This window comes from Mustelus asterias, chromosome 10 (assembly GCF_964213995.1).
Source record: "Mustelus asterias chromosome 10, sMusAst1.hap1.1, whole genome shotgun sequence".
Lineage (NCBI taxonomy): Eukaryota > Metazoa > Chordata > Chondrichthyes > Carcharhiniformes > Triakidae > Mustelus > Mustelus asterias.
Genome location: NC_135810.1, coordinates 84 through 23,594, shown reverse-complemented (window position 1 = coordinate 23,594; position 23,511 = coordinate 84). Strand labels below are relative to the sequence as shown.

At 46.5% G+C, this 23,511-nt stretch overlaps 1 protein-coding gene across 1 annotated transcript in view; it reads left to right on the top strand.

The window, feature by feature from the left end:
• The window catches only part of atp11a (ATPase phospholipid transporting 11A), a gene marked incomplete at its 3' end in the record, with an annotated part of 232,999 nt that extends 209,723 nt beyond the window's left edge, over positions 1 to 23,276 (top strand). Inside the window, exons 28-29 of the mRNA XM_078222717.1 lie at positions 14,364 to 14,467; positions 23,111 to 23,276. Coding sequence (XP_078078843.1) covers positions 14,364 to 14,467; positions 23,111 to 23,276 — 270 coding nt within the window. The remainder of the gene's footprint in view (positions 1 to 14,363; positions 14,468 to 23,110) is intronic.
• Between the last annotated feature and the right edge of the window lie 235 nt (positions 23,277 to 23,511).

Sequence of the window (23,511 nt, the reverse complement as noted above, 5' to 3'; positions counted from 1 at the left end):
AGGGGCCTGACAGCTCTCTCTTTGTCTGTCAGACCCCTGCCACTGCAAATGCGCATGTGCAGCATCAGAGGCCTGCATATGCATACTACCTCCCTCTGCAGGCTTTCGGGCATGTTAAGCCCTGCCCACAGACTTCAGCATCGAGCAACAGACTTGCTCAAACTTTTGCAGCCAGAGTGCGTATGGGGGGGCCAAAAACAGATCTGGAACTCTCCTAGTTCCATGCCCACCCGGCACTTAGACTAAAAGTGGTAAAATACCACAAAATGTTTGTGCCTGAGATGAATGCTCAGAATGCAATAGAGTGACCAAAGCTGTCACCACTCAGTCATGTGGTGTGGGTCAGGAGGTGTTGTCCAATCAGCATGTGAACTAAGGACTGGACATCAATGTTGGCTTTGAAAGGCAGCTGCAGATGAAAAATGGACAAGTAATGGTCCTTAGCAGACAAATGCTAATCATCAACTCTCTCACTGTGATACTGCAGTGAGGAAACCATCAGGAACATGGAGTCTGGTGATCTCACTGCCATTCTTCTCACTGTAAGAGTTTTAACAACACCGGGTTAAAGTCCAACAAGTTTATTTGGTAGCAAATGCCATTAGCTTTCGGAGCGCTGCTCCTTCATCAGATGGAATGGATATCTGCTCATAAACAAGGCATGCAGAGACACAAACTCAAGTTACAGAATACTGACTGTTCTCTTCCTGTAGGGGAGCACCCCAGCGGCCACGGGCACCTGGCCCCCGATCCCCGGGCAAGCGCTCTCCAAGGCGGCCCCCACGTCACACGACAGCGCAGAGTCGCCGAGCAGAAACCGATGGCCAAGTTCCGCACACATGAGGACGGCCTGAACAGGGATCTTGGGCCCATTGCTCGGCAACTCTGCTCGGCGACTTTGCGCTGTCGTGTGTCGTGGGGGCCGCCTTGGAGAGCGCTTGCCCAGGGATCGGGGGCCGGGTGCCCATGGCCGCTGGGGTGCTCCCCCACAGGACGAGAATAGTCAGTATTCTGTAACTTGAGTTTGTGTCTCTGTATGCCTTGTTTATGAGCAGATATCCATTCCATCTGACGAAGGAGCAGTGCTCCGAAAGCTAATGGCATTTGCTACCAAATAAACCTGTTGGACTTTAACCTGGTGTTGTTAAAACTCTTACTGTGTTTACCCCAGTCCAACACCGGCATCTCCACATCATTCTTCTCACTCACAGGCAGGAGAGGTGAAGAAGAAGATTTCAATGGCGACACTTGGCTCGCCAAAGACAGGAACAGAACTGTCAAGAGGAGGGGGGGCAGGTCCTGCTTCACATGCAGAGGATGAACCCCAGAGAGATGTCACTTGAAAGAGCCTCCCTAGGATCTATAGATGATGTTTGACATACCTGTAGATGTCCAAGAACCACGGTAGGATTTGGCACCACGGGGACCTGGGATGCATCTACTGCTTCCATCTATGAAAGTGACTGGCAGTGCTCAAGTTCTGTGCCAAAGGCTCCTTCCAGTGCTCCATGGGTGACCCCTGCAGGATTTTACAAGCTTCTGCACTCAAGTCCATCCAGAAGGTCACAGATACAATCTTCACAAGGATACATAACTTTGTCCATTTTGACTGAGATCTGGCAAGCCAGGAAGCAAGAGCAATGGGATTTGCACGCATCTCTGGCTTTCCACAAGTGCAGTATGCAGTTGACTGCACAAGAGTGTCACTCAGACCTCTGTGGCATTAAGATGTAAACTATGTGAACGCAAGGGCTTCCACTTGAGAAATAAAAGAACCTGGGAATGGTGTCTTCACAGTCAATGTTGCAGTGAAGAGGTTCAGAAACTGTCCTCACAGTCAGCGTGGCAGAACAGCACTCTTGATTTTTTTTAAAGTGCTTTTTTTTTCAAGAAGGGATTAAGGATGGCACATTGGCACAGTGGTTAGCACTGCTGTCTCACAGCGCCAAGCACCAGGATTCGATTCCTGGCTTGGGTCATTGTCTGTGCAGAGTCTGCATGTTCTCCCCGTGTCTGCGTGGGTTTTCTCTGGGTGCTCTGGTTTCCTCCCACAGTCTGAAAGACACGCTGGTTAGGTGGATTGGCCATGCTAAATTCTCCCTCAGTGTACCCGAACAGGTGCCAGAGTGTGGTGACTAGGGGATTTTCACAGTAATTTATTGCAGTGTTAATGTAAGTCTACTTGTGACACTAATGAATAAACTTAAAACTAAGAAACAATACAAATAAGTGAAGGTCAGGGTCATTATAGTAAAGTAGTATAAGTAAGCAGAGTAAGAGAAGTAAAGTTAGCATAAAGGAGGTAAGTTAATAGTATTATATAAGCATATTTTTTTTAAGAGGGAGTAAATAAGAGGCTTAAGGGTAGTCATGGCAAGAGAGCTCAAGTTTTTCGAGGAAGTGACGAAGATGATTGATGAGGGTAGAGCAGTGGAAGTTGTCTACATGGACTTCAGTAAGGCCTTTGACAAGGTCCCTCATGGCAGACTAGTACAGAAGGTGAAGTTACAACGGATCAGAGGTGAGCTGGCAAGATGGATACAGAACTGGCTCAGTCATAGAAGTCAGAGGGTAGTAGTGGAGGGGTGCGTTTCTGAATGGAGGGCTGTGACAAGTGGTGTTCCTCAGGGATCAGTGCTGGGACCTCTGCTGTTTGTAATATATATCAACAATTTGGACGAAAATAACTGGTTTGATTAGTAAGTTTGTGGACGACACAAAGGTTGGTGGATTTGCAGATAGCGATGAGGACCATCAGAGGATACAGCAGGATATAGATCGGTTGGAGACTCAGGCGGAGATATAGTAGATGGAGTTTAATCCAGGCAAATGTGAAGTAATGCATTTTGGAAGGTCTAATACAAATGGGAAATATACAGTAAATGGCAGAATCTTTAAGAGTATTGATAGGCAGAGGGTTCTGGCGGTACAGTTACACAGGTCACTGAAAGTGGCAATGCAGGTGGAGAAGGTAGTCAAGAAGGCATACGGCATGCATGCCTCAATCCGTCCTGGAATTGAGTTTAAAAATTGGCAAGTCATGTTACAGCTTTATAGAACCTTAGTTAGGCCACACTTGGAATACAGTGTTCAATTCTGGTCGCCACATTACCAGAAGGATGTGGAGGCTTTGGAGAGGGTACAGAAAAGATTTACCGGAATGTTGTCTGGTAAGGAGGGCATTAGCTATGAGGAGAGGTTGAGAAACTTGGTTTGTTCTCACTGGAACAACGGAGGTTGAGGGGCGACCTGATAGAAGTCTACAAGATTATGTGGGGCATGGACAGAGTGGATCGTCAGAAGCTTTTTTCCAGGGTGGAAGAGTCAATTACTAGGGAACATAGGTTTAAGGTGCAAGGAGCAAGGTTTAAAGGAGATGTACGACGCAAGCTTTTTTACACAGAGGGTGGTGGGTGCTGGAACTTGCTGCCGGGAGATATGATGGTGACTTTTAAGGGGCGTCTTGACAAATACATGAATCGGATGGGAAGAGAGGGATATGGTCCCCGGAAGGGTAGGGGGTTTTAGTTCAGACGGGCAGCATGGTCAGTGCACGCTTGGAGGGGCGAAGAGGCTGTTCCTGTGCTGTAATTTTCTTTGTTCTTCGTACTCTAGCTGTGGCCTCACCAAACTTCTATACAGCTCCAACATGACTTCCCTGCTTTTGTAATCTGTGCCTCGATTGATAAATGCAAGTGTCTCGTATGCTTTTTTTCACCAACCTACTAACATGCCCTTCCTCCTTCAGAGATCTGGGGACAAACACACCAAGGTCCCTTCCTCCTTCCAAAGTGTATCACCTCGCACTTTTCAGGATTAAATTCCATCTGCTACTTATCTGCCCATTTGAACATTCCGTCTTTATCTTCTTGTAGCCCAGTACACTCCTCCTCACTGTTAACCACCCGTCCAATCTTTGTGTCATCGCAAATTTACTAATCCTACCCCCCACATAGTCATCAATGTCATTTATATAAATGACGAATAATAGGGGGCCCAACATAGATCCCTGTGGTACGTCACTGGACACTGGCTCCCAGTCACTGACTCAGGTCAACCTATACTTAACCCTCTCTCCACTCACATTGTCTGTACCTTTAAGACATTTTTGTGGAGGCAGACGGGAGTCTCGGATGGTGGTCTGCCTCCCTGGTGCCAGGATACGGGATGTCTCTGATCGCGTCCCAGATATCCTGAGGTGGGAGGGAGAGGAGCCAGAGGTCGTGGTACATATTGGTACCGCTGACATAGGTAGGAAGAGGGAAGGGGTCATGAAAAGAGAATATAGGGAGTTAGGTAGACAGTTGGGAAGGAGGAACGCAAAGGTAGTAATCTCAGGATTGCTGCCTGTGCCACGGGAAAGTGAGTGAAGTGGAGGATGAATGCGTGGCTGAGGGACTGGAGCAGGGGGCAGGGATTCAGGTTCCTGGATCATTGGGACCTCTTTAGGGGCAGGTGTGACCTGTACAAAAAAGACGGGTGGCACTTGAATCCCAGGGGGACCAATATCCTGGCAGGAAGGTTGGCTTAGGCTACTGGGGAGACTTTAAACTAGAAAGGTTGGGGGGAGGGAATCATGATGAGGTGACTGAGAGCGAGGAAGTTAGCCCACAAATAGAGAAGGATTGTACACAGTGTAAGAGGGAGAATAGACGGGTGATGGAGAAGGGGAGAGCTCAGACCAAAGGTTTGAGATGTGTCTATTTTAACGCCAGGAGTGTAGTGAATAAAGTGGATGAGCTTAAGAGTGTGGATCGATGCTTGGAAGTGTGACGTGGTGGTCATTACGGAGACTTGGGGACAGGGACAGGACTGGATACTTCAGGTGCCGGGTTTCAGATGTTTCAGAAAGGACAGAGAGGGAGGCAAAAGAGGGGGGGGGGAAGTGTCACAGCTGTAGAGAAGGTGGAAGCCGTGGAGGGATTGTCTACGGAGTCTCTGTGGGTGGAAGTTCAGAGTGGGAAGGGGTCGATAACTTTGCTGGGTGTTTTCTACAGGCCGCCAAATAGTAACAGGGATGTTGAGGAGCAGATAGAGAAACAGATCCTGGAGAGATGTAGTAATCATGATGTGGAGATGCCGGCGTTGGACTGGGGTGAACACAGTTAGAGTTTTAACAACACCAGGTTAAAGTCCAACAGGTTTATTTGGTAGCAAATACCATAAGCTTTCAGAGCGCTGCTCCTTCGTCAGATGGAGTGGAAATGTGCTCTCAAACAGTGCACAGAGACACAAAATCAAGTTACAGAACAGTATTCTGTAACTTGATTTTGGGTCTCTGTGCACTGTTTGAGAGCACATTTCCATTCCATCTGATGAAGGAGCAGCGCTCCGAAAGCTTATGGTATTTGCTGCCAAATAAACCTGTTGGACTTTAACCTGGTGTTGTTAAAACTCTTACTAGATGTAGTAACAACAGGGTTGTTGTGATGGGAGACTTTAATTTCCCAAACATCGATTGGAATATCCCTAGGGTAAGGGGTTTGGATGGGGGGGGAGTTTGTTAGGTGTGTTCAGGAGGGTTTCCTGACACAGCATGTGGATAAGCCTACAAGACGAGAGGCTGTACTCGATCTGGTACCGGCTAATGAGCCTGGACAGGTGTCGGATCACTCAGTGGGGGAGCATCTTGGGGATAGTGATCATAACTCTATCTCCTTTACGCTAGCATTGGAAAGAGATAGGATCAGGCAAGCGAGGAAAGTGTTTATCTGGAGTAAGGGGAAATATGAAGCCATCAGGCAGGAGATTAGAGGTGTAAATTGGAAGGAGGTATTCTCGAGGAAAAGTACCGAAGTAAGGTGGCAGATTTTCAAGGAATGTTTGTCTGGAGTTCTGCATGACAACGTTCCGATGAGACAGGGAGGTGTTGGTAGGTTACGGGAACCGTGGTGCACGAAAGCTGCGCTGAACCTAGTCAAAAAGAAAAGGAAAGCGTACAAAAGGTTCAGAGAGCTAGGCGATGATAGGGATCTAGATGAGTATACGGCTTGTAGGAAGGGACTTAAGAAAGAAATTAGAAGAGCCAGAAGGGGTCACGAGAAGGCCTTGGCAGGTAAGATTAAGGAGAACCCTAAGGCGTTCTATAAATATGTGAAGAGTAAAAGGATGAGATGTGAAGGAATAGGACCTATAAAAGGTGAAGGTGAGAAAGTCTGTACAGAACTGGAAGAAATAGCAGAGGTGCTTAATGAATATTTTATCTCGGTATTCACGGTGGAAAAAGACCTGGGTGGTTGTACTACAGGATTGAGGTGGACTGAAAAGATTGAGTATGTGGACATTAAGAAAGAGGATGTGTTGGAAATTTTGAATAGCATCAAGATAGATAAGTCACCGGGACTGGATGGGATGTACCCCAGGTTACTGTGGGAGGCGAGGGAAGAGATTGCAGAGCCTCTGGCGATGATCTTTGCATCATCAATGGAGACAGGAGAGGTTCCGGAGGATTGGTGGATTGCAGATGTGGTTCCTATATTCAAGAAAAGGAATAGGGATAGCCCAGGAAATTACGGACCGGTGAGTCTAACCTCAGTGGTTGGTAAGTTGATGGAGAAGATCCTGAGGGACAGGATTTATGAACATTTAGAGAAGGTTAGTATGCTCAAAAGTAGTCAGCACGGCTTTGTCAAAGGCAAATCGTGCCTTACGAGCCTGGTGGAGTTCTTTGAAAATGTGACTAAACACATTGACGAAGGAAAAGCGGTAGATGTGGTTTACATGGACTTCAGCAAGGTGTTCGATAAGGTCCCCCATGCAAGACTTCTCGAGAATGTGAGAGGGCATAGGGTCCAAGGGGCTGTTGCCTTGTGCATCCAGAACTGGCTTGCCTGCAGAAGGCAGAGAGTGGTTGTAGATGGGTCTTTTTCTGAATGGAGGTCGGTCACCAGTGGAGTGCCCCAGGGATCTGTTCTGGGACCCTTGCTGTTTGTCATTTTCATAAATGACCTGGATGAGGAAGTGGAGGGATGGGTTGGTAAGTTTGCCGACAACACAAAGGTTGGTGGTGTTACATAGAACATAGAACAGTACAGCACAGAACAGGCCCTTCGGCCCACGATGTTGTGCCAAGGTTTATCTGAAACCAAGATCAAGCTATCCCACTCCCTATCATCCTGGTGTGCTCCATGTGCCTATCCAATAACCGCTTAAATGTTCCTAAAGTTTCTGACTCCACTATCATTGCAGGCAGTCCATTCCACACCCCAACCACTCTCTGAGTGGACATCCTTCCTATATCTCCCACCATGAACCCTATAGTTATGCTCCCTTGTAATAGCTCCATCCACCCGAGGAAATAGTCTTTGAACGTTGACTCTATCTATCCCCTTCATCATTTTATAAACCTCTATTAAGTCTCCCCTCAACCTCCTCCGCTCCAGAGAGAACAGCCCTAGCTCCCTCAACCTTTCCTCATGAGACCTACCCTCCAAACCAGGCAGCATCCTGGTAAATCTCCTCTGCACTCTTTCCAGCGCTTCCACATCCTTCTTATAGTGAGGTGACCAGAACTGCACACAATATTCCAAATGTGGTCTCACCAAGGTCCTGTACAGTTGCAGCATAACCCCACGGCTCTTAAACTCCAACCCCCTGTTAATAAAAGCTAACACACTATAGGCCTTCTTCACAGCTCTATCCACTTGAGTGGCAACCTTTAGAGATCTGTGGATATGGACCCCAAGATCTCTCTGTTCCTCCACAGTCTTCAGAACCCTACCTTTGACCCTGTAATCCACATTTAAATTAGTCCTACCAAAATGAATCACCTCACATTTATCAGGGTTAAACTCCATCTGCCATTTTTCAGCCCAGCTTTGCATCCTATCTATGTCTCTTTGCAGTCTACAACAGCCCTCCACCTCATCCACTACTCCACCAACCTTGGTGTCATCAGCAAATTTACTGATCTTCCCTTGGTGTTGCGGATAGTTTGGAGGGATGTCAGAAGCTGCAGCATGACATAGATTGGATGCAAGACTGGGCGGAGAAGTGGCAGATGGACTTCAACCCGGATAAATGTGTAGTGGTCCATTTTGGCAGGTCAAATAGGATGAAGGAGTATCATATCAAGGGTAAGACTCGTAGCAGTGTTGAGGATCAGAAGTACCTTGGGGTCTGGGTCCATAGGTCTCTTAAATCGGCCTCGCAGGTAGAGGAGGTGGTTAAGAAGGCGTATGGTGTGCTGGCCTTCATCAATCGAGGGATTGAGTTTAGAAGTCGGGAAATAATGATGCAGCTTTATAAGACCCTCATCAGACCCCACTTGGAGTACTGTGCTCAGTTCTGGTCGCCTCATTACCGGAGGGATGTGGAAATGATTGAAAGGGTGCAGAGAAGATTTACAAGGGTGTTGCCCGGATTGGTTGGCATGCCTTATGAGGATAGGCTGAGGGAGCTCGGTCTTTTCTCCTTGGAGAGACGAAGGATGAGAGGTGACCTGATAGAGGTGTACAAGATGTTGAGAGGTATAGAGCGGGTGGATTCTCGGAGGCTTTTTCCCAGGGCTGAAATGGCTGCTACGAGAGGACACAGGTTTAAGGTGCTGGGGAGTAGGTACAGAGGAGATGTCAGGGGTAAGTGTAAGGGACTGAGGAAAATTTGTGGGGAAGACATTTACCAGTGTTCTTTGTCCCTTGTGGGTTTCAGTGTCCTGTTTGCCGGGCGGGTGCTGTGAACAGGATGTTGTTGGTTGAGTGATGTGGGCTGGGCCAATGGGATTGCTCTGGGGCCGGGAGGAAAAAAAGGTGCCAGGAAGCGAAGCAGCTGCAGAGCTGAGGAGGGAGTGTGCAGAAGAGGGACAGCCACGTTTTTGGAGAGAAGCTTTTCAGAGGTAGTAAAAACTCAGTTTGAAGTGAATCTTTCTCAGGTAGAACTGCTTGGTTTATCATGACTGCCGAGGAGGACAGCCTTCAGCGCACTGGATCTGCGTTACTACACAGATAGCTCGTGGCACCTCTGCCTCGTGTGCTTGCTCCATCATCTTCCCTCTCGTAGACCCGTCTGGACTGTGTGTGTGTCGGGGTTAAGTGAGTACTATCAGACAGGAACGGTAACAGAATGTGGTTTTCTTCAGATGTGCACCAACAGATGGGCCCCAACGTTTAAAATTCAAAGTGCTTGGTGATATTCTGAACATTTCTCAGGTTGAAACTGTTAATTGGAAAATTTTCAGTTGGGATTCTTTACTTGTTTATATCTGCTAATTATATTTGTTATTAAATTTTTTTTGTTATTCCGTTTACCTTGTTGTTCCGAACCTTTTCTCATTATAAGGTTTATCTCAATAACATTTTTGGAGGCACCGCGCTAAACATATTCAAATCCTTTTCATGCAAGCCTGTACTGGCATTTATGGGTAAACAGGAAATTTAGCCAGCTCACCATCAACTGCTAGGAATTTAGGATCCTGTAAATCAAACAGTTAAATAGTAGCCCCATATAGTGATCAGCAGGGGGTTACATAAGTTTTTCACTCAGAGGGTGGTGGGTGAGTGGAATCGGCTGCCGTCAATGGTGGTGGAGGCAAACTCGATAGGGCCTTATAAGAGACTTCTGGATGAGTACATGGAACTTAATAGGATTGAGGGTTATAGGTAAGCCTATATAAGCCTAGGTAGGTAGGATCATGACCGGTGCAACTTGTGGGCCGAAGGGCCTGTTTGTGCTGTAGTTTTTCTATTTTCTATGTTCTATGATTACCTGTAAAGACTCGCATTCCAACCATTGTCTTGTAAATTGAGTTTGTGTCGAACTCCCACTCACCTGATGAAGGGGCAGTGCTCCAAAGGCTAGTGGCTAGTGCTACCAAATAAACCTGTTGGACTTTAACCTGGTGTTGTGAGACTTCTTACTGTGCCCACCCCAGTCCAACACCGGCCTCTCCACATCACGTCCAACAACCCAGCCAATTTTGAATCCACTTTATCAAATTACCCTGTATCCCATGTACATTTACTTTCTTTACAAGTCTCCCATGTGGGACCTTGTCAAAGGCTTTGCTGAAATCCATGTAAACTACATTGACTCCACTACCCTCGTCTACACACCTGGTCACCTCCTCAAAAAATTCAATCTAATTTGTTCTGCATGGCCTCCCTCTGACAAAGCCGGACAGACTGTCCCTGATCAAGCTTTGCCTCTCCAAGTGGCGATAGATGCTGTCCGTCAGACGTTTGGTGAAACTGCCGTGCCTTTGGGGTCATTATTGGAAGGATGTGATTGCACTGGTGGGGGTGCAGAGGAATTCACCAGGATGCTCCCTGGGATGGAACATTTAAGTTATGAAGAGAGGTTGGATAGGCTTGGGTTGTTTTTGTTGGAGCAGAGAAGACTGAGGAGCGACCTGATCGAGGTGTACAAAGATTATGAGAGGCATAGACAGAGTGGATAAGGAGCAGCTGTTCCCCTTAATTGAAGGGTCAGTCACGGGGGGACATAGGTTCAAGGTGAGGGGCAGGACGTTTAGGGGGGGGATGTGAGGAAAAATTTATTACCCAGAAGGTGGTGACGGTCTGGAATGTGTTGCCTGGAAGGGTGGTAGAGGCGGGTTGCCTCATATACTTTAAAAAGTACCTAGATGAGCACTTGGCATGTCATAACATTGAAGGCTATGGGCCAAATGCTGGCAAATGTGATTAGGTAGAAATTCAGGCAATTCTCCCTTGTCATTGCAGACTCGATGGGTCAAAGGGCCTCTTCTGCACGTATGATTCTGTGATTCAATGATTAAAATAGGCCAAATTGGCATTTTTCAAATTAGCTATTTGGTTAACTGATCACCTCGATAGTCAACATCTTTTTCCAAAGGTAGGGAAGTCTAAAATTAGAGGGCCTAGGTTTAAGGTGAGAGGGGAGATACAAAAGGGTCCAGAGGGGCAATTTTTTCACTCAGAGGGTGGCGAGTGTCTGGAACGAGCTGCCAGAGGCAGTAGTGGAAGCGGGTACAATGTTGTCTTTTAAAAACCATTTAGATAGTTACAATCACCCACAAAATGAGGAGGTAGTTGTGGAATTCGGGGAGAGTGACAAGGTATTGGACGTATTGGCGGGCTTAAAAGTGGACAAATCTCCAAGTCCGGATGAATTGTGTCCCAGGCTGTTGTGGCAGGCGAGGGAGGAAATTGCAGGGGCTCTGACCCAAATTTTTAAGCCCTCTCTGACCAGCAGGGGACTGAAGAACAACTAATGTGGTCCCACTATTTAAGAAAGGTTGTAGAGACAAGCCACAGAATACAGATCAGTGAGTCTCTCGTCTGTAGTTGGGAAACTACTGGAGAAGATTCTGAAGGAGAGAATCTATCTCCATTTGGAGAAGCAAGGTTTGATCAAGGATAGTCAGCATGGTTCTGTCAGAGGGAGGTCATGCCTAACAAATTTGATTGAATTTTTTGAGCATGTAACCAAGTATGTGGATGAGGGTAATGTAGTTGATGGATTTCAGCAAAGCCTTTGACAAAGTCCGACATGGGAGACTTATTAAGAAGGCTAATGCACATGGGACACATGGTGATCTGATAAAGTAGATTCATAATTGGCTTAGCGGTAGGAGACAGAGGATGATAACAGATGGCTGCTTCAGTGACCAGTAGTGTCCTACCACAGGGATCCGTGCTGGGCCCCCTATTGTTCGTCATTTTTATAAATGACATAGGTGACTCTGTGGGAGGTCGGATCAGTAAGTTTGCTGATGACACAAAGATTGGCTGGGTGGTTAACGGTGAGGTTGAGTGTCTTGGGTTACAGGAAGATATAGGCGAGATGGTCAAATGAGTGAATAAGTGGCAGATAGAACTTAACCCTGAAAAGTGTGAGGTGATACACTTTGGAAGGAGTAATTTGGCAAGGAAGTATACTATGAAAGGTCTGACACTGGGAAGTTCCGAAGAACAAAGGGACCTTGGCTTGTTTGTCCATAGGTCTCTGAAGATGGAAGGGCATGTTATTAGGGTGGTGAAAAAGGCATATGGCACACTCGCCTTTATCAATCGGGGTATAGATCACAAAAGCAGAGTGGTCATGATGGAGTTGTATAGAACTTCGGTGAGGTCACAGCTGGAGTACTGTGAGCAGTTCGGTTTGCCACATTATAGGAAGAATGTGAACGCACTGGAGGGGGTGCAGAGGAGATTCACCAGGATGCTGCCTGGGATGGAACATTTAAGTTATGAAGAGAGGTTGGATCGGCTTGGGTTGTTTTCTCTGGAGCAGAGAAGACTGAGGGGCAACCAGATTGAGCTGCTCAACATTATGAGGGACATGGACAGGATGAATAAGGAGCAGCTGTTCCCCTTAGTTGAAGGGTCAGTTACAAGGGGACACAAGTTAAAAGTGAGGGGTGGGAATTTTAGTGGGATTTGAGGAAAAACCGTTTTACCCAGAGGGTGGTGCGAGTCTGGAATGCGCTGCCTGGGAGGGTGGTAGAGGCGGGATGCCTCACATCCTTTAAAAATACCTGGATGAGCACTTGGCATGTCACAACATTCAAGGCTATGGGCCAAGTGCTGGCAAGTGGGATTAGGTGGGTAGGTCAGGTCATTTCATATGTTGGTGCAGACTCGATGGGCTGAAGGGCCTCTTCTGCACTGTAGTATTCTGTGATTCTATTGGTAAGATAGTTATAGAGGAATATGGGCCAAATGCGGGCAATCGGGACTAGCTTAGTGGTAAAAACTGGGCAGCGTGGACAAGTTGGGCCAAAGGGCCTGTTTCCATGCTGTAAAGCTCTATGACGCTATGATGTCAAAAAAAGTATAAAGAGGGATGGCTTTCCATGGCCAGTGGCACAGTGTGGGCTAGAATCACCGCACAAAAATTATATTTTGATTTAGTTAGATAAGTTTCTTTTGGAATTTATTTCCATTACAGTGCTGTTATGGCTGGTACATTGAGTTGGTAGTCAGGAGACAGATATCTATAATGTTACATCCTGTGAGTAAACCTACATACAAGGAAAAAGAGCTGTTTCTTATTTTGTTCTTTACCATCTGACTTGGATCCACTTAACATTATTGAGAAGAAAATCCATAATTCCAATCTGCTGCTGTAACTATTACAGGACAAGAATCACACTCCTCTGGATTCCTTGTGATCTGGAGATCCAAGGATTTCTGCCCAGTCTTGGGGACCTACTGGGGAAATGGAATGGTGAATGGAGGCACTGGGTGACAAGGGGAGAATGGGACACTGGATGAGAGGCTGGGGGATATCGGAACACTGGGTGCAAGGCAGGGAGAGAATGGGGCACTAGTTTGAAGGGCAGGAAGTTGCATTAAGTTGATCTTTCTCTACCCCCTAGCTATGACTGTAACACTACATTCTGCAACCTCCTTTCCTTCTCTATGAACGGTATGTTTTGTCTGTATAGTGCACAAGAAACAATACTTTTCATTGTATGTTAATACATGTGATAATAATAAATCAAATCAAATCAAAAAGGAGGACAATGTGCATCTGCTGAAGGGCTGGAGGAAGAATATGGCACTGGTCGCCACTTGATGAAAAATTGATGGGCCTGGTTGCAGTTACACACCCTTTCGAAGAGAACTGAACCTGCCTATCTCCACTGCCTCTCCAAGACTTGACATCATTCGCACAATGTGCCTAGAATTGACCACAATATGCCAGCTTAACCATAATTAGTATTTTACTAAGGTTTATCATAAGTTCATCTCTCTGTTTATAAAGCCAGGGATCCCATATGCTTTGTTAACAATCTTCTCAATGCGCCATGCTATCGACAAAGATTTGTGTCCAAACACCCCGAGATCTCTTTGTTCTTGCACTTCCTTTCAAATGGTATAATTTAGTTCATATTGCCTCCCATTCTTCCAAAATGTATCTCTTCACAGTTCTCCACATTAGCATTTATCTGCTGAGTTTGCCCATTTTATTAGCCTGCATGTGTGTTTCTGAAGTCTTTTACATTTCTGAGTTTTGTAACATCTGCAAACTTTGACATTATGCCTTATGTGCCCATATTCATTCCCTTCTCTACCACTCCTGATTATGCAACATATCCTCCAGTAATTTCCACAACCTTTTTTCTAAATGGATTTGTTTGGACTGTACTCAGCTAGTTGTTTAATGTGCAGTGATAAACTATTACAAATTTCCTGTCACAGTTTGTGTTTCAACAGAATTCTACTTCAGGCAGCTACTTTCTGAATGAGGATGAGAAATGAAAACACCACTAAAATTCAATATTGCCCCTATTTAATAAGTCACATGTTTTGTTGATGACTCCCAAGGGAATTTGGATTGAATATGGACATCTGCACTCTTGCTTTATCCCTCTACTGTTTTGTGTTTCATCTCGTCATTGTTGGGGGTAGTTACAAATGCATGTTGTCCTGTTTTCACAGCTTGCCCTGGACACTCATCATTGGACATGGATAAATCACTTTGTGATATGGGGTTCACTATTATTTTACATCATCTTTTCTCTTCTCTGGGGAGGCATTATCTGGTAAGTGTGAGTGGGATTTTCTGGTGTTTCCTGCCAGTGGGGTCTTCCAGTCCCACTGAAGTCGAACTGTTCCACTGGTTCTCTGGTCGAGGGCTGGCGAGCTATGCAAAAATGCTGTAGAATTCAGCAGAACTGAAAGATTCTGTCATTGGTCAATGGGGAACCACCTCGGCCACTGGGAGGCTAAAAGGTTCTGGCCTGTCTGCAAAATATAGACTGAATGTAAAACAATACACTTTGGTGTATGTTTCCCTTAATGTAACTAAAGTTTTCAGAAGGACAGAGAATAGGCCCAATATCTGCACAAATATAAAATGGAAACATTTAATTGACAGCATTGGACAGCATTTGATAAGCATATAGGAGTTCTAATGAAAGGTCACAGACCTGAAGTGTTTATTCTGGCTCTGTCCCCATAGATGCTGTGGAGATGCCGGCGTTGGACTGGGGTAAACAGAGTAAGGAGTCTAACAACACCAGGTTAAAGTCCAACAGGTTTATTTGGTAGCAAACGCCACTAGCTTTCGGAGCGCTGCTCCTTCGTCAGGTGAGTGGAAGAGCTGCTCATAAACAGCAAACAGAACATATAAAGACACAAAATTTACAGAACAATGAATAATGATTGGAATGCGGGTCTTTACAGCTAACCAAGTCTTAAAGGTACAGACAATGTGAGTGGAGGGAACATTAGCACAGGTTAAAGAGATGTGTATTGTCTCCAGACAGGACAGCCAGTGAGACTTTGCAATTCCAGGCAAATTGTGGGAGTATGCAATTTTACAACTCATCCGCTTCATCCTGGACCACAATGTCTTCACCTTCAACAACCAGTTCTTCATCCAGACACACGGAACAGCCATGGGGACCAAATTCGCACCTCAATATGCCAACATCTTCATGCACAGGTTCGAACAAAACTTCTTCACCACACAGGACCTTCAACCGATGCTATACACTAGATACATCGATGACATTTTCTTCCTTTGGACTCATGGCGAACAATCACTGAAACAACTATATGATGACATCAACAAGTTCCATCCCACCATCAGACTCACCATGGGCTACTCTCCGGAATTGGTTGCATTCTTGGACACACGCATCTCCATTAAGGACGGTCACCTCAGCACCTCACTGTACCGCAAGCCCACGGATAATCTCACGATGCTCCACTTCTCCAGCTTCCACCCTAAACACGTTAAAGAAGCCACCCTCTATGGACAAGCCCTCCGTATACACAGGATCTGCTCGGATGAGGAGGATCACAACAGACACCTCCAGACGCTGAAAGATGCCCTCATAAGAACAGGATATGGTGCTCGACTCATCGATCGACAGTACCGACGCGCCAAAGCAAAAAACTGCACCGACCTCCTCAGAAGACAAACACGGGACACGGTGGACAGAGTACCCTTCGTTGTCCAGTACTTCCCCGGAGCGGAGAAGCTATGGCATCTCCTCCGGAGCCTTCAACATGTCATTGATGAAGACGAACATCTCGCCAAGGCCATCTCCACACCCCCACTTTTTGCCTTCAAACAACCGCACAACCTCAAACAGACCATTGTCCGCAGCAAACTACCCAGCTTTCGGGAGAACAGTGACCACGACACCACACAACCCTGCCACAGCAACCGCTGCAAGACGTGCCGGATCATCGACACGGATGCCTTCATCTCACGTGAGAACACCATCCACCAGGTACACAGTACATACTCTTGCAACTCGGCCAACGTTGTCTACCTGATACGCTGCAGGAAAGGATGTCCCAAGGCATGGTACATTGGGGAAACCGTGCAGATGCTACGACAACGGATGAATGAACACCGCTCGACAATCACCACGCAAGACTGTTCTCTTCCTGTTGGGGAGCACTTCAGCGGTCACGGGCATTTGGCCTCTGATATTCGGGTAAGCATTCTCCAAGGCGGCCTTCACAACACACGACAGCGCAGAGTCGCTGAGCCGAGACTGATAGCCAGGTTCCGCACACATGAGGGCGGCCTCAACCGGGATCTTGGGTTCATGTCACACTATCTGTAACTCACACAACTTGCCTGGACTTGCAAAGTCTCACTGGCTGTCCTGTCTGAAGACAATATACATCTCTTTAACCTGTGCTAATGCTCCCTCCACTCACATTGTCTGTACCTTTAAGACTTGATTAGCTGTAAAGACTCGCATTCCAATCATTATTCATTATTCTGTAAATTGAGTTTGTGTCTTTATATGCCCTGCTTGCTGTTTATGAGCAGATCTTCCACTCACCTGATGAAGGAGCAGCGCTCCGAAAGCTAGTGGCATTTGCTACCAAATAAACCTGTTGGACTTTAACCTGGTGTTGTTAGACTCCTTACTGTGTCCCATAGATGCTGTAAGAAGTCTCACAACACCAGGTTAAAGTCCAACAGGTTTATTTGGTAGCAAATACCATAAGCTTTCGGAGCACTGCTCCTTCGTCAGATGGAGTGGAAATGTGCTCTCAAACAGGGCACAGACACAAAATCAAGTTACAGAATACTGATTAGAATGCGAATACCTAACGCCAGCCAGGTCTTAAAGGTACAGACAATGTGGCGGAGGGAGCATTAAACATCACATTGTCTGTACCTTTAAGACCTGGCTGGCTTTAGGGATTCGCATTCTAATCAGTATTCTGCAACTTGATTTTTGTGTCTCTGTGCACTGTTTGAGAGCACATTTCCACTCCATCTGACGAAGGAGCAGTGCTCCGAAAGCTTATGGTATTTGCTACCAAATAAACCTGTTGGACTTTAACCTGGTGTTGTGAGACTTCTTACTGTGTTCACCCCAGTCCAACGCCGGCATCTCCACATCATGACTCCCATAGATGCTGCCAGACCTGCAGTGTATTTCCAGCATGTTTGGTTTTTATTTCAAATTTCCAGCATCTGCAATACTTTGGCATTTGTGTTGATATATTGAGGTTAATTGGGTCATAGTGATATAATCCTTTTTAGTGTGTACCTGAATTGTGTGCACATGATGGAATGTTATTACACCTCTCTGCATCATTGCATAGAGGGGATGAAGGCACTGGAAGTCCAAATGCATCCCTAAGGTGAGAAGTGCCATTGCTATCAGCAATCAGTAGAGATCAGGCAGCCTAAAAATGGTGAAAAAAGTGCGATTCTATGCAGTTATAGATAATATATAAACAAACGTCAGTGCTCAACAGATCTGAGTGTCCAACGTCACCCATGCCCACGCTGTGCAACTACAATTTCTTAACCTTCCTAACCCTCTCACTACGTCTAGGTATAACCCCAGGATCCACATCAGAGATTGAGGCAGCCTACTGTCTGCCCCGCTCTGCTGCCTGAGATGTCCTTGGCGGGCATCCTCTGGAGGGCACCGGCCTACTTGCAGGTGGCACAAGTGTTGTTGTGCCATCCTATTCTGTTCTCTGTGCCAGAGATTCCTCAGCCTCTGGAAGGGGGAAATCAGATAGAGTAGGCACTCCCAGGGCCTCGTGGGTAGAAAGTTGCAGCTATTCACCAGTGGATCCTCCTCCTTTTGGGTGTTTGTGGGTCTCTGGGTCACTCCATGGGATAGAGGGATAGCTGGAGTGAGATCCATGAGCCTCCCTCGTCCTCTGGTGCTGGCACTCGTGCTTGCCCTCTATTGTCAGCACGATTCAGTTGATGCCCTCAACCATCAAGCACATGCCCTGAACCATGTATTGGACACCTACTACCACGAATTTGATGTCAAGTCCCAGATTCTCCACTGTGGACACCACCCTTAAAGTGTTGGCCTGGGTGCCTCACATTGCTGGCACCATCTCCCGTGAAGGGCTTTGGTACTCATCCAGTCGACCTTGCAATCCCAGAAATATCACTGACACACCTTGGTATTCCTGACTCTGCCTTGCAATCCCAGCAGAGGTCTGACTGTCCAATCCCAGAGACATCCCTGCCTCTGCCTGATTTGGATCAGCAGATAGTGGTGCTCACAGATAGCGACCCAGGAGCCTGCTCACTAAGATCACCCACTAATGTGTGTGTCTCTGCGCTGGGGGATGCTGCAGGTGACAGCTGTGATGCATCTTCAGTGATCTCCACTGACATCTCCTCAGAAATCCATGCCTAGCTTGGTGCAGGATGCCTGCTGGAAGGTGGGCTAGGCTGTTCTTGTAATTTTCTTGCAAGGGACGGGACGTTGTATTGGTGCACAGTAAGGGCAAAGGTCTGGGAGAGAAAGAACTCGCATGAATTTGGACAGATGGATGAAAGTGCAAAGGCTCCTCACTTTTCCCTCTCCCGCCCACCTGGCTCTCCACGCAGGCCCACTCCTGCTCTTCCCCTGCCAGTTCCTTGAAAAGAATCAGGATCCTCAGTTCTACCATGCCATGCCCACCTTCGCTCACTAGCAACAGTTATGAACAAGCTTATCCTGTAGGGAGACAGATGGAGAGGTTGTGAGTAAGCCATGTGCCGGATTGGATGGCAGTGATGCCTGGAATGTGTGGGCGCTGTGCGTGAGCAGAGATGAACGATGAGGAGAGAAGTCTCAGGGTAGATGAGGAAGCATGTGTGAGGTCAGGTGGTGGGGCACAGGGAGGTGGCAGCAGGTAGGGCAAGGTGGCATGGTAAGGGGTGTCTGAGAGGAGAGTGGTGAGAGAAGTCAATAAGCGCTCACCCTGGCAGCACGGAGAATGTCATTCATTTTCTTTAGGCACTGCACCCCCCTCCTCTTGAGGTGGGTGCTGGCATTCACCGTTGGCCACATTTTTCCAAGCAGGGTTAGCAACCTTACTGGAGGGTCTCCACCTACCTTCAGGTAAATGGTAGCCCTTTTCTCCTCCATGGCATCCAACATTTGTGTCAGGACCCCCTCTATAAACCGTGAAACTGGCTTCTTAGCTGCCATCCTCTTGGCTTGACTGTAAGTGCTGTGGGCCCATTTAAATGCAGTGCCCCTTGATTGAATTTCTGGGGCAGGCAAATCAGGCACACTGCGTCACAGGACAGCACTTTTCACACGGGAATTTTTTTTTTTCAAGTTTCTAACAATTGCAATCCGGATTGGGCCAATGGAATTTGTATTAGTTTTCACAAATGATGAGAAAATGCTTTTTCTCTGACAAATGGGCTAAATAAAATCTTAATGAAGCACCTCATTGGAGTGGTATCGTGGGAAAACAGGAAAGAGATCCCTCAGCTGGTGGGAAGCAGATCAGTGGGCCTTAACAATGTGGACTGCATTATTCTAAAACTGAGCACATTTATGTAGCACCTTTGATCAGCCAAAATGCTTTACAGTTGATGGAATAATTTTTGAAGTGTAGTCGCTGTTGTAACATGGGGAATTTGTGCATAGCAAGATCTCACATCAACAGTGTGATAATAACCAGAGAATCTGTTTTGTAATAATGATAAGAGAGATAAATATTGGCCAGGACACCAGGAAGAACACTTCTGCTTCTCTTCAAATAATGCCATTAAATATTTAGATCCATCTGAGATGGATTCTAAAATTTTCTTTAAACAAAAGGTTTGAGATATGTCTATTTTAACGCCAGGAGTGTAGTGAATAAAGTGGATGAGCTTAGAGTGTGGATCGATGCTTGGAAGTGTGATGTGGTGGCCATTACGGAGACTTGGGGACAGGGACCGGACTGGATACTTCAGGTGCCGGGTTTCAGATGTTTCAGAAAGGACAGAGAGGGAGGCAAAAGATGGGGGGAGTGGCACTGCTGATCAGGGCCGCCCAATAGTAACAGGGATGTTAAGGAGCAGATAGGGAAACAGATCCTGGAGAGATGTAGCAATAACAGGGTTGTCGTGATGGGAGACTTTAATTTCCCAAACATCGATTGGAATATCCCTAGGGTAAGGGGTTTGGATGGGGAGGAGTTTGTTAGGTGTGTTCAGGAGGGTTTCCTGACACAGCATGTGGATAAGCCTACAAGACGAGAGGCTGTACTCTATCTGGTACTGGCAAATGAGCCTGGACAGGTGTCGGATCTCTCAGTGGGGGAGCATCTTGGGGAGAGTGATCATAACTCTATCTCCTTTACGCTAGCATTGGAAAGAGATAGGATCAGGCAAGCTAGGAAAGTGTTTACCTGGAGTAAGGGGAAATATGAAGCCATCAGGCAGGAGATTAGAGGCGTAAATTGGAAGGAGGCATTCTCGAGGAAAAGTACTGAAGTAAGGTGGCAGATTTTCAAGGAATGTTTGTCTGGAGTTCTGCATGACAACGTTCCGATGAGACAGGGAGGTGTTGGTAGGCTATGGGAACCGTGGTGCACGAAAGCTGCGCTGAACCTAGTCAAAAAGAAAAGGAAAGCGTACAAAAGGTTCAGAGAGCTAGGCGATGATAGGGATCTAGATGAGTATACGGCTTGTAGGAAGGGACTTAAGAAAGAAATTAGAAGAGTCGGAAGGGGTCACGAGAAGGCCTTGGCAGGTAAGATTAAGGAGAACCCTAAGGCGTTCTATAAATATGTGAAGAGTAAAAGGATGAGATGTGAAGGATAGGACCTATAAAAGGTGAGGGTGAGAAAGTCTGTACAGAACTGGAAGAAATAGCAGAGGTGCTTAATGGATATTTTACCTCGGTATTCACGGTGGAAAAAGACCTGGGTGGTTGTACTACAGGATTGAGGTGGACTGAAAAGATTGAGTATGTGGACATTAAGAAAGAGGATGTGTTGGAAACTTTGAATAGCATCAAGATAGATAAGTCGCCGGGACCGGATGGGATGTACCCCAAGTTACTGTGGGAGGCGAGGGAAGAGATTGCAGAGCCTCTGGCGATGATCTTTGCGTCGTCGGTGGAGACGGGAGAGGTTCCGGAGGATTGGAGAATTGCAGATGTGGTTCCTATATTCAAGAAAGGGAATAGGGATAGCTCAGGAAATTATGGACCGGTGAGTCTAACCTCAGTGGTTGGTAAGTTGATGGAGAAGATCCTGAGGGACAGGATTTATGAACATTTAGAGAAGGTTAGTATGCTCAAAAGTAGTCAGCACGGCTTTGTCAAAGGCAAATCATGCCTTACGAGCCTGGTGGAGTTCTTTGAAAATGTGACTAAACACATTGACGAAGGAAAAGCGGTAGATGTGGTTTCCATGGACTTCAGCAAGGTGTTCGATAAGGTCCCCCATGCAAGACTTCTCGAGAAAGTGAGAGGGCATGGGATCCAAGGGGCTGCTGCCTTGTGGATTCAGAACTGGCTTGCCTGCAGAAGGCAGAGAGTGGTTGTAGATGGGTCTTTTTCTAAATGGAGGTCGGTCACCAGTGGAGTGCCCCAGGGATCTGTTCTGGGACCCTTGCTGTTTGTCATTTTCATAAATGACCTGGATGAGGAAGTGGAGGGATGGGTTGGTAAGTTTGCCGACGACACGAAGGTTGGTGGTGTTGTGGATAGGTTGGAGGGATGTCAGAAGCTGCAGCGTGACATAGATAGGATGCAAGACTGGGCGGAGAAGTGGCAGATGGACTTCAACCCGGATAAATGTGTAGTGGTCCATTTTGGCAGGTCAAATGGGATGAAGGAGTGTAATATCAAGGGTAAGACTCTTAGCAGTGTAGAGGATCAGAAGGACCTTGGGCTCCGGGTCCATAGGACTCTTAAATCGGCCTCGCAGGTAGAGGAGGTGGTTAAGAAGGTGTATGGTTTGCTAGCCTTCATCAATCGAGGGATTGAGTTTAGGAGTCGGGAGATAATGATGCAGCTTTATAAGACCCTCGTCAGACCCCACTTGGAGTACTGTGCTCAGTTCTGGTCACCTCATTACGGGAGGGATGTGGAAATGATTGAAAGGGTGCAGAGAAGATTTACAAGGATGTTGCCTGGATTGGTTGGCATGCCTTATGAGGATGGGCTGAGGGAGCTCGGTCTTTTCTCCTTGGAGAGATGAAGGATGAAAGGTGACCTGATAGAGGTGTACAAGATGTTGAGAGGTATAGATCGGGTGGATTCTCGGAGGCTTTTTCCCAGGGCTGAAATGGCTGCTACGAGAGGACACAGGTTTAAGGTGCTGGGGAGTAGGTACAGAGGAGATGTTAGGGGTAAGTTTTTCACTCAGAGGGTGGTGGGTGAGCGGAATCGGCTGCCGTCAGTGGTGGTGGAGGCAACCTCGATAGGGTCTTTTAAGAGACTTCTGGATGAGTACATGGGACTTAATAGGATTGAGGGTTATAGGTAAGCCTATATATAAGCCTAGGTAGGTAGGGACATGACCGGCGCAACTTGTGGGCTGAAGGGCCTGTTTGCGCTGTATTTCTTCTATGTTCTATGTGATAGAAACAGTAAATGTTGGAATGACTTGTAAGTTTGACAGTGTCTGTGTGGAGAGAGATGGAGTTCAGATCATAACCTGCATCACAGCACCTTTACCTTTTCTGCCAAAATCAACCGGTGTCCACAATCTCAGTCCATTAATTCAAAACAATGTGATCTGTATAAATACCTTTTAAAAAAGACTAAAGAAAATCTGATGATAATGTGCACAATGCTAGCAAATTCTAGCAAACCTGTGAATGCGCTGCAAAAATACAGGATCTTTAGTTTACAGACACATGATCTATGCCATTGTTTATTTTCACCTTCATCTTTAAATTGGATTTTTCTGACCCTTCTTTTCACTGATGATGTTTGTTTTCTTCTCAGGCCTTTTCTGAATTACCAGAGAATGTACTATGTCTTCATGCAGATGCTCTCAACAGGGCCAGCCTGGTTAGGGATTATCCTGCTAATAACTATCAGCCTGCTTCCAGATGTTGTTAAGAAAGTGATATGCAGGCAGCTTTGGCCAACAGCTACAGAGAAACTTCAGGTACCAGTAATATTCAGTGTGCAATGTCAAAAATTATCAGTAAATAACAGTATGAGTTGCTGTCTGAGTGTGCAGTACATCGCAATGGCCATCATCATATTGATGTTCTTGATTCAAGTAAAAGTCAAAAATAGATTGTGGGGGAAGAGTTGCTCTATGTCTCACTAAATGCACAGCTGTTTAGTACACAACAGGTTAATTAACTGCTAAGGCTAAAAGATGTGGGCACAAACTG